The sequence below is a fragment of the Anomaloglossus baeobatrachus genome, chromosome 4 (assembly GCF_048569485.1).
Source record: "Anomaloglossus baeobatrachus isolate aAnoBae1 chromosome 4, aAnoBae1.hap1, whole genome shotgun sequence".
In the NCBI taxonomy this organism is placed as follows: Eukaryota; Metazoa; Chordata; class Amphibia; order Anura; family Aromobatidae; genus Anomaloglossus; species Anomaloglossus baeobatrachus.
The window spans coordinates 312,176,435-312,188,400 of NC_134356.1; the positions used below are offsets into that span (position 1 = coordinate 312,176,435).

General features: G+C 41.6%; 1 protein-coding gene across 2 annotated transcripts in view; it reads left to right on the forward strand.

Moving 5' to 3' along the window:
• The window catches only part of GXYLT1 (glucoside xylosyltransferase 1), a 105,788-nt gene extending 97,673 nt beyond the window's left edge, over positions 1–8,115 (forward strand). For both annotated transcript variants that reach the window (XM_075344986.1, XM_075344987.1), the window contains one exon: positions 5,656–8,115. In XM_075344986.1, coding sequence (XP_075201101.1) covers positions 5,656–5,817 — 162 coding nt within the window. In that variant the 3' untranslated portion in view covers positions 5,818–8,115. The remainder of the gene's footprint in view (positions 1–5,655) is intronic.
• Positions 8,116–11,966: the final 3,851 nt, after the last annotated feature.

Genomic DNA, 11,966 nt, shown 5'->3' on the forward strand with positions numbered 1-11,966 from the left:
GCTTGCAGCGACTAACACACTCTTACCCACCGCCATCGGAGGCCCCTTGACATGATTAAAGGGAGCAGATGGTAGCACAGGGTCACGTGATAACTCCTGTCGCTATCATGACTTCCTGTTACTGTCGGCAGAGAGCTGGCTGTAACAGAAGAGAGCATTTCTGCTGATCTGAGCTGTGCAGCTCTGATAGGGAGAAATGAATGAGCGATTGGACAGCTGACCCTTAAGGGTACTTTACACACTGCGATATCGGTACATATATCGCTAGTGAGCGTACCCGCCCCCGTCGGTTGTGCGACGCGGGCACATCGCTGCCCGTGGCGCACAACATCGCTAACACCCGTCACATGGACTTACCTTTCCTGCGACGTCGCTCTGGCCGGCGAACCGCCTCCTTTCTAAGGGGTTGATTCGTGTCGTGACGTCACACGGCAGCCATTCAATTGAAGCGGAGGGGCGGAGATGAGCGGGATGTAACATCCCGCCCACCTCTTTCCTTCCGCATTGCCGGTGGACGCAGTTAAGGAGATGTTCGTCGTTCCAGCAGTGTCACACATAGCGATGTGTGCTGCCGCAGGAACGACTAACAACATCGTACCTGCAGCAGCAACGATATTAAGGAAATGAACGACGTGTCAACAAGCAACGATTTTTCACGTTTTTGCGCTCGTTGATCGTCACTCATTGGTGTCACACGCTGCGATGTCGCTAACGGCGCCGGATGTGCGTCATAAACGACGTGACCCCGATGATATATCGTTAGGGATCGTTAGCGATGTCGCAGCGTGTAATGCACCCTTTAAAGTCCCCTGGGGGACTAGTAAAGTAAAAAAAAAAAAAAAGTTTTTAAAAATTAAAAAAAGTTGAAATCACTCCCCCATTTGCCACATTGAAAATATACACAGATTTGGTATCGCCACTTTCAGAAATGCCCAATCTATCAAAATATAAGATCAATCAATGTGATCGGTAAATGGCGTAGCCGCAAAAAAAATTTACAATAGCAAAATTACTTTTTTTTTTTTTTTTTGTCGCAAATTGTGTACAAAATGCAATATCAGCTAACGGTCATGGAACAAGGCGCAAAAAGTGTGCCACTTTTTTTGGACAAATGTCTGAATTTTTTTTTAACCCCTTAGATAAAAGTAAACCTATACATGTTTGGTTTCTATGAACTCGTACTGACCTGAGGCATCATACCGACATATCAGTTTTACCATATAGTGAACACTGGGAATAAAATATCCCAAAAACCATCATGCAGTCGCACTTTTTTTGCAATTTTTCTACACTTGGAATTTTTTTTGACATTTTCTAGTAAACTTTATGGTAAAACTTATTTAATTTGAAAGTACAACTCGTCCCGCAAAAAATAAGCCCTCACATGGCAAGAATGACTGAAAAATAAAATGGTTATGGCTCTCGGAAGAAGGGGAGCAAAAAAAAAAAACTAAAATGGAAAATCGCCCGGGGGTGAATGGGTTAAGCATCACATGAGCGTAAAACATAAAGAAGCACTCACACCAAACTTTGTATTGCATAAACCTGTGCAAATATATGCTATGTATTGTAAGTATGCTAATATAGTTGCAGTTTTGTGTTCTATTTCTTTTCATGAAGAGTTAATAAAAGCGAGTATATAGCACAAGCGATGAGACGATTGTAGGTTATAGTAGAATGAATGGTGTCATGCAAAAGTATGTCTCATCCCGCAAAAAAGAAGCCATCATATGTCTTATGTGGACAGAAAAATAAAGTTATGGCTCTGGGAAGAAGGGAAGGAAAAAATGAAAACATAAAAATGAAAATTGTCCGCGTCACGAAGGGGATAATACCATAAACCTTTTCATCATCCATATGTCATTGGAACTGTTGTAAACTGAAAGACCGCATCGATGTAATCGAGCAGAATGCTTCAGCCAAGCCCGATGGGAAGAATGATGCCAGCGGATGTAGTCTACGTGGGAGTAATGAAGCATGCTTTTTCTTCGATTCTTCTTTCTTACTTTTACAACTCCATAGCGAGAGTCTAGTGTAATCGCGCCCTGAAGAAGAACTACCTCTGTCATTTAATGTAGTGCTGCAGCGTAAGAACACCATTAAACCTTGGCCTGGTTATTTGCCAACTTTCCAGAGGTTATTACATTAAATGTATGCATGGTTTTCAGCCAAGCAGATCTAATTTCTTTTCTTACAAGCTACAAATAAGCCTTCTAATAAACAATTTATTACTTGTAAACCCACTGATGAGTTGTAAAATTGGCTGGCACTCATTGGAATATAAGAGGCTGCCTTGTATATAACCTTCAGAAATCAATACTATATTTTAATGGTGCTATATAACTGCTGTCATGTGGAAGTAAAAATGAAAAAGTGGACTTTTGGGGATGTGAGGTTGCTCTGCATTCGCTAAAATGGTTTCCATGAAATTCTTTTCTTAATGCTTAGCGGAATCTGCCTTTTTTTTTTTTTTCTTTGGAAGATGACCTCTGTATTTCAGCTAAAGCTTTTGCATACAGTGATTAGGGCTTTTTTGTAAACGTAGCATTGTAGTCAATATACACTTACATTTAGCAAGCGTTGAGAGTTAAGCTTGTCGTAATTGATATAGCATGATGTTGTGTTGACGTGTAGAAAATGAATTTTTAATGCTGATCGGTATTGGCATATTTAGTGACTTTTCAGCCAATACAATAGTAATTTACCTACATCTTGTGATAAACTGTATATGTAATGAGCAGTTACAAACGAGAGTTTCCTGACACACATTCTGTATTGGATGAAAACATTTAGCAGCCAACCCAAGTATTTCAGCTACCTACAGCAGACAAATCCACTATTTTGGAGTATGTTTTGCCTTGGTGACTGTCACTTAAGTGGTTTTCTCCTCATCAGAATGGATACAACTACAAATTGCTTGCAATAATAAGTAACTGAGTAATTTCAGGGAATATGTCAGTAGGGATGAACCTTCCTAGGCCATTTATATGGGCATGTATATCATAGTACTCACAGCAAAAAAGGGCAATTAGTCCAGTTAGCCCAGGCCAACACATCTAATGCACAAACAGGATGCAGACAAGCCTCTCAACATGATGGACACTTCACAGGTGCAAGGTAAATTGCACACTAGTGGCGCGCATAGGGCACTGTTCACACTTGTATGCGCATGGTGTCCAGCCAGCAACCTATTACCACGCCCTTACTATTAGATTAGGCGGGTTACTCGGACACTACTCACTGCAGCACGTAAGGGACAGAAATTCCACTATGCACGGCCGTATTAAGAGGCCCGGCTGCACCCCGCATAATCAAAGTGCAAAAAATACATATAAAATATATGTGAGGTATTAGTTTGGGGAGTTCTTATCTCCTCTTCTTGTTGCTATTTTTCATGTATGTCATAGTAAGTTAAATAAAATGATACCTTCGTATCTGCGATCTGACATCTTATTGTAGAGAAATCCACTTTGTTCGTAATATATAAATGAGCTGTTAAAGATAATCTTTCACCAGGTTTTTGCTCCCTCATCTAAGGGCAGCATAATGTAGGGACAGAGACCCTGATTCCAGCAATGTGTCACTTACTGAGCTGTTTGCTGTCATGGATTCTCTGCTGCAGATCTAGCAGTTATACAAACTCATGAATATGCTGTATTACCTGGCAGCACACCAAGTAGTCCTCTAATGATAATCTATTGCTGATTAAATGGTGATTTTTATCAAAACTTCACAAAGTAGCCCAGTAAGTGAAATACCGCTGGAATCAGGATTTCTGCCCCTATGTTATGCTGCTCTCAGATTAATGGCAAAAACCTGATGACCAATTCCCTTTAAGATCCATAGGCAGGACATTGATCTACATGAAAATCTGCCTCCAGAGCTTATTGTAAATGAAGGGTGCGTTACCAGTATGAGACATGTAATGACTGACAGTCCGGTCTCCTGATTTTTATGTCTCACACTGGTGATGCCCCCTTCCATTTAAAACAAGCTCTGAAGGCAGATATTTAGGGAGATCAATGTTCTGCCCATAGATATTATCAGTTAAATTATAAATAAGAAAACTGGATTTCTCTGAAATAAAACATTGAATTGCAAATATCAAGGTATCATTTTATCTGACTTTCTATGCCCATATTGGCGGGTTAGGATCATTGATCCAACTGACTTTTTCAAGAACGGAGGGATTTCTAACGTATAATTTGCTACTTGTTGCTTAGGTTACTGGCTACCTGCGTAGCCTGTCAGATGGCCTGTCTAAAGTTGGCTGGATCATTGGATCCATGTCAGCTTTAGTGCCCCTGTACTATAATACTTTATAGCCAAAGCTGGATCTGCTAGCCTCATGAAGCAGCCTGACAATGCCACCGATCTTAGCTGTCAGTCATCAAGAGCTAACTACCAGCTAGCAAACAGAAAGCCAGGGAGCGATGTGCTCCTGAATATCAACAATAAGAACAATCTTTAAAGGCAGTTTTTGTATTTGTTGTGGAAAAACCCATTACCATATTAATGACAGCACGGATCTATCATAAACAACAATGGATTTTCACACAGATGTTAGCACAGAATACATGCTAAACTTTCTGAACCTACCCGAATTATGAATTTAGTTTTTCAATTTCTTAAAGACAAAATTGGTTTCAGTATAAAATATTAATACTGCATTTATACAAGCAGATGTTTGTATTCACACAGCCAAAATGAGTGCTAAAAGTGACCTGCTAATGATGTAGACAAGCATTTTCACAGCAATTTGAATGTTCGTCTGACTTTTTTGGCTAATTAAGTATCGTCACATCGTTTTTGTTATCAACCAGTACATGTTTAGGCCCCTTTCACACATCAGTTTTTTGCCATCAGTCACAATCTGTTTTCTCGACGGATCTGTCGCAGATTGTGGAAAAACTGATGCGACGGATATGTCAAAAACACGGATCAGTCGCATTGTTTTTTTTCAACCCAACAGTGTTTTTACACCCCATCTGAGCATGCTCTGTTAAAAAAACTGATCCATCGCTGGATTCCGTCATTTGACGGATTACGACGGATCCTGCGCCCATAGGCTTCCATTCTACCAAACAACGGACGGCGACTGATCCATTGCTGGTTGTTTTTTTTTCGACATACACAAAAAAATGTTACTGTGGACGTCGTCTCCGACTGACGGACAAACATTGTTCAATGGATCCGTCGAACGACTGATGAAACGTGGGGCCATCTGTCGCAATCCGTCGCTAATGCAAAATGGAAATGCAATGCAAAAACGGATCCAGAGGCATCAGTCACCGGATCCATTTTTTTTCAAAATTCGACAGATTGTGACTGATGGTAAAAAACTGATGTGTGAAAGGGGCCTTAATGTCATTACTTTCGGTGAACTTGTTCCGTTCACATAAACGATCATTCACACAATTGTTACCTGTATAGACTACACTTGATTGCGTTAGAATCTGACCGGTTCTTTGCTCCCCCTAATAAGCTTATCTGTACATTCAAACAGCGTGAGCTCAGACAGGTAGAAATGTAATTTCCAGCCGCTAGATATTTGTCGCTATGTCCTGCTCGCCTGTCTTTTCTGGTAGCGGTTAAGACTTTCTATGCTTTCGTGATTCATAATCGTAATCCTTTTTTCTTTTTTTATCCCCATAGTTCTCATTTGGAGATGACATCATTCATTCTTTGTTGCATCCTTTAGAACTGGAATTGCAGAAAACCGAACACACCTACTGTGGCAGGATACATAAACTATTCACAAAACGGCTTACTAAAAGCATTGATGACTTTTCGACAAGGCAATTAAATGTAAGGTGATGCTGTCGGCTGAGCCTCATAACGTGAGCTAAATGGAAACGTACAAAGAACAGAACCACAGTTGATCATACGCTTCTGTTCATAGGAAGCACTCCATGCTGTGTACTTTTACTGGAAACCTTTGTGGCCATTCGTCAGAAATGAGCAAATGCTTTCAAAATCTCCTACTGTGCTTACATAATACCACACAAGGATCAGAGTTTGTTGTAGGTTTTAAGCAATTTAAATGATTTTTTGAGACAATGTTGCGTAGCGTGCATTCAAGTCAAATGAAGGGTATGTTTGCCATGTTACCTAGTAGTAACAGTTGGAATATTGTATCATATTCTGTATGACTGAGCCGTTCTGTTGACTGAACTTAATGGAGTCGAAGAGAGGGGTATTTCATCAATACCATTGGTTGGACCCCAAATTTTTGCGGTCCTTCAACTACCCTCCGTTTACAGTACAGCCGCTTGATGATAACGTGAGATCAGTCTGACTGGTTGCTACAGATGTGCTATATCTAACAGCAAGTGAAAAAGTAGTAACTCCTTGCTATTTTCAGCTGGAGTGTGGCCTACATTTATATACTCATTTATACAACTTGCCTCTTCAGAGAGGAGAAAGATTTGAGCTAGTGCCACCTAATGGAAGTAGGAGTCCATAAAGGGGTATTCTCAAGTTGTCTCTTGAGCAGTTGAGCGCAATTCAAGGTTCTTACAGTCTTCCTGGTTTCTAGTAGGTTGGGGTCTCCTATTCACCAAAGCTATCACTCAAGGAGAACTTTAGTATTAATAGAACTGTAAAGCACAGCACATTCATTCATAAGTGGTTTGTTCTGAGTCTATACTGTCATCGCTGTTTTTACACATAGAGATAACAGGGTGTTTGAACAAGCACACATCTCTGGGCAGTGAGAGCAGGGTCTTGTAATTATGTGACCTACTGTGAAAGCTGTCCTCTTGGTGATTTATGGCTGAATTACTTCAGAAGATGAGAGGGAGGTGAGCTGATAGATGCTGTATAGCATCAAGGAACTGGAGAGAATCAATTGGGTTGTTAAGAGTCAACCCCCCCTACCTTGAATGTAATTACTGTGCACCTTTGGCCAGGCAATAGAGGTAGAACTCCATGGAAACCAGCTGTACAATATAAAAGACAAAATCTGTAATTATAAGCGAAATGACAGCGCAAGTCAAATGCAAACCTGCCTATTTTCTATTTTCATGCTGTCTAACTAAAGCTATTTAACAACTTAAAAACACCCCCTTTAAAAACAACATGTACCCTTCAACACTCCTTGCCGTATGATTTGGGATAAGAAGCTAAACCAGGCACTCCATTTGAACACACTTGTTTCTGGGTGTTTGCAGGACGTCTGATTTAGCTACACGAGAGACTTCTGACAGGGATTCTAAGGCTAAGGAGACACGGGCATTTAGCATCTGATGCGAGAGCATCGGATGCGTTATGCTAATGACCCTCGGCTTCCTCTCTGCTGCGAGTGTAAGCCGAGTGTCATGCTGCAATCCTGAGATCGGAGCACACCTGTGGAGGAGAAGTAGAGATTAATCTCTCTATCTCCTCCATTATCAGCTGATACGTATATCGCACTGCACTTCGGTGTAATGCGAGTGCAATGCGATGTTTCTCTTGCAACCATAGGCTTGTATGGGTGCGAGTGAAAACTAATCGGATTCCACTTGCAGCATGCTGCGATTAGTTTCCCAGTCCGATTTTGGGGCTGAGAAAAAAAAAATCTTTATGGGAGTGGCCCCGTAGAGTAACTTTGGTCCGAGTGGAATGAGTTTTTAATTTTTTTTTTTTTTTTTTTTATAATATATATCGTATTCCACTTGCTCTGTTTTACTCATCGTGTGTCCCTAGCCTAAGCAGTAACATTTATCCTTGTAGAGATTGCCATGTCAACAGAAGTTGACTTCTAAGCCATGCAATGCTCCACTTGGAATTTAAATGTGCAAATAGCCTCTTCATAGAGGCATAGAAAAGGACCTTTAGTGCTATCTTTTATAAAAATCCTTAAAGTCAATATAAATCGGATACTGTCGGCAATACTCTAAAGGTGAAAATAGCATGGAGATAGTTCTTTTCCATCTGCTTTTATACAGCCCATCTCTAGCATCCAGTCTGAGAAGTTTTTCATGAAATGGTGAGGGTAGTGTAGGGGCGAGGGAACCTAGTTATATACTGTATCTATATCTCCAGTGAATATATAGCTAGACATATAGGTTGTGTGTGTGTGTGTGTGTGTGTGTGTGTGTGTGTGTGTGTGCGCGCGCGCGCATACAATTAAAACTTCAAAACTGAAATTGCAACACCAAGAACGGAAAATTCTTGGAATTATGAAAAGCAGAGGATCGATAGATGTGTTAATGATATATGCAAATGCTGGGTAAATGAAAACACAATTTTCAAAACGCCTCAGTTTATTCAGTATTGAGTACAAGCATCACGTGCAGAAATTCATGCACTTACACACCTTGACTTGCTATCAGTGAGTTTATTAATGGTTGTCTGAGAAATGTTTTGCCACGCTGAAACACTTAGGCTACATGCGCACACTGCTTTTTTTGCTGCGTTTTTGGCTGCAGTTTGTCAGAACTTTCTGACATCTGACTTCCCAGCAAAGTCTATGAGAAGTCAGATTTGCTATGCGCAGATTGCAGTTTTTGTCAGCGTTTTATTTGTCAAAAGTTTGTGACAAAAAAATGCACCATGTTCATTCTTCCTGCGTTTTTGTCAACATTTGTCACAAAAACGCAGCAAAAATGCAGGTTGTGAAAAACGCACCAAAAACGCACCGAAATGCACCTATAATTACAAGCATTTTTTGTGACATTTCCAGGCTCTCTCTGACGAGGTGCAGTTTTGGCTGCATTTTGGCTGCAGTTTTGGCTGCAGTTTGTGAACACAAAAAGATGCAGCGTGCGCATGTAGGATTACACTTGGGCATCCAAACCATGAAGATCCGCTGCTGGCAGCTCGTTTTGAAGTTGTTGACCATTGACATTCCAGATATGCTCGATGGAAGCCGGCCTTGGTGGCACGTATAGAAGCATGTATGTTTAGCATTGTTTGTATTTGTGGCCACTTTAAGATTTGCAAAGGCATTTTGGGGTGCATGAATTAACTTTAGAAACAAAAAACGAAATAAGTGTTAAAGAAGTTGTCCAGGACTGAACTATTAATGACCTATGCATAGGATAGATCATCAATATTTGCTGTAGCAGCTGATGCCCACCTATCTCATATTGATAACCTGTCCTGTGGATTGGTCATCAGTAGTTTAACAAGGAGGAGGAGCACTAGCAGGTTACAATTAGAGAAAAGGTTGGTTTATTGGCAGTCATCTTGCCCGCCACTAACAGGTAATTGACTCCTGTGTTCTCTTGCACCAAGAGACTCATTGCACTAGGGACTCTTTTTGGATATCTTTTTCCCAGATGAGGGGATCTCTATATGTTGAGGAAGGTTTTGAATGCTTTCACTTTGTAGAGATTACAGAATGTATATTTCTAGTTATCTTTTAGTGTTCCCCTTCAGTAGCTGTGAAGTGACAATGCATAAACCAAGCTTTCTGGCCAACAGTGTTTAAATCTGCTGATCTGTCCATTCCTCCTTGTACTATTGACTGAATATACCTAGTAATAAATAGGGTTGTTTTCTACAATTTCACAGATGTATTGATCATCTTAGGCTGCACAAAGATTAAATGTATAATATATAATTCTGCTTTCAATTGTTTTAAAGTAATTTGTCAGTTTGGACATATTGTATAACCTGCTGTTTATATCTATATACGCTTTTTTCTCTGTTACAATCAAATGAAATGGGTTATCCATCTGTAGAAAACAAAAAGTGCAGCAGCTATGGTAAAATTACAAAATATACTCACCCGTTCTCTCCTCCAGGCAATTGAAATCCGGCGAACAGCGGCTCTTGTGCTAAAAGTGCCGTATCCAATTCAGCTGTAGTGCACTTGTTTTTGGGCTCTTTATTGTCTCTTATAGTTGCTTGAAATGGCCAAACTGCAGTTTTATAACATTCCACTGAGAATCATTGTAAACCTTAGATCTTCTCATAGATGCAATTATTTGGTCTCACAAGTAGTCCTCAGTTCCCCAGCAAATCATAAATCTGCAGCAATAGCCGGTACACTAGTGCAGCTACAGCCTTTATACTGACAAATAAGGCTTCATTAACATCGGTGCTGTGTATTTCATAATTCTGTTCTAAGAATGGAACTATGAATATAACAGCAGTATTAAAGGGAACCTGCCACCACTTTTTTGGCCTATAAGCTGCGGCTACCACCACCGGGCTCTTATATACAGCATTCTAATTCTAACATGCTGTATATAAGAGCACAGGCCGGGGGTATAACCTAAAAACACACTTTATAATTAGAGTTGAGCGGAGTGCAAATAATCCGGGTCCGGCGGATCAGCTTCGGGTTGACAAAAGTCCAGATCCGATACGGAATCCGGCCCTATATCTGTCAATGGGGGGGGAGGGGAGAGGAAAAGAGAGAGAGAGAGAGAGAAAAAAAATAAATAATAATAATAATCCGGATCGTGCACCGGATCTGCTGCTCAAACTGCGCAGATCCGAATTTTGCCGATCCGGGTCCGCTCAACAATATTTAGAATACTTACCTAACTGTCGCTTCGGTGGGCCTTATGGGCGTCTCTGTTGTCCGGTACCGGCGCCTCCTCTTTCACCCATCTTCGTCCTCTTTCTGAAGCCTGTGTGTATGACGCGGCTGAGTCACACACTCGCCGGTCCTGCACAGGCGCACTACAATACTTTGATCTCTGCTCAGGGCAGATCAAAGGGCGCCTGCTCAGGACCTGAATGCCGGCGAGTGTGGATGACGTCGGACCCGTCATGCACCAAGGCTAGAGAAAAAGCACAAATTTGGACAAAAGAGGCAGAGGCGGCGCCTGACAACGGAGACGCCCATAAGGCCCACCATGCGACCATTAGGTAAGCATTATAAATTGTTTTTTATGTTATGGCCCTGGGCTGGGCTCTTATATACAGCATGTTAGAATCCTGTATATAAGATTCCGGTGGTGGTAGCCGCAGCTTATAGTCCAAAAAAGTGGTAACAGGTTCCCTTTAAAGACATGAACAGCACTCAATGGACCTTATTAACACTAGAAGTCCGAGAGAGGGGTCATTTAACATTTCTACCATTGGAACCCTATGGAGTTCGAAATTCCTGGGACTTCTAGTGTGAAAGGGAATCTATATGCATGTTGAAGTAAGGATGCTGCAAGAGTTAACACAAAAATCAGGCATGCCTACTTTGTCACAGTCTGAACTTTTGTTTATTTGCTATGTTTGTTTAAGCAGCAGGACCCTTATCATTAAAGGACTAGAACCTTTCCCCCTCCTCTGACCTTTTCACTGTGAATGTACAATCTCTATTGAAAGTCTGCTGTGGGCGGCACAACCCTCTGGACTCTGCTACATCACTATACCTAAAATTTCTGATCGTCTCAGAACGGCTGCACCCAGTAATCTAAGTGATACACAATTGGATTGATGATCTCTGCCCTCATCGTGTTAGGGTCCCGTCACACGTAGCGACGCACCAATGATCCCACCAGCGATCCGACCTGGCGGGGATAGTTGCTGCGTTGCTACATGGTCGCTGGTGAGCTGTCAATCAGGCAGATCTCACCAGCGACCAGCCACCAGCGACTCGTGTAATGATGCTGCGCTTGGTAACCAGGATAAATATCGGGTAACTAAGCAAAGCGCTTTGCTTGGTTACCTGATATTTACCCTGGTTACCAGTGTACACCGCTTACAGGCTGCCAGTGCTGGCTCCCTGTATACGTAGATAGGGTACACATCGGGTTACTAAGCAAAGCGCTTTGCTTAGTTACCCGATATTTACCCTGGCTACGTGTGCAGGGAGCCAGCGCTGGTAGCCTGTAAGCGGTGTACGCTGGTAACCAGGGTAAATATCGGGTAACCAAGCAAAGCACTTTGCTTAGTTACCCGATATTTACCCTGGTTACCAGCGTACGCTGCTTATACAGTCGGTGCTCGTTGGTCTCCCGCCGTCAAACACACCGATGTGTGCTGCACAGCGGGAGACAAACGAGCAAAAAAAAGCTCCTGATTGTTTTGTA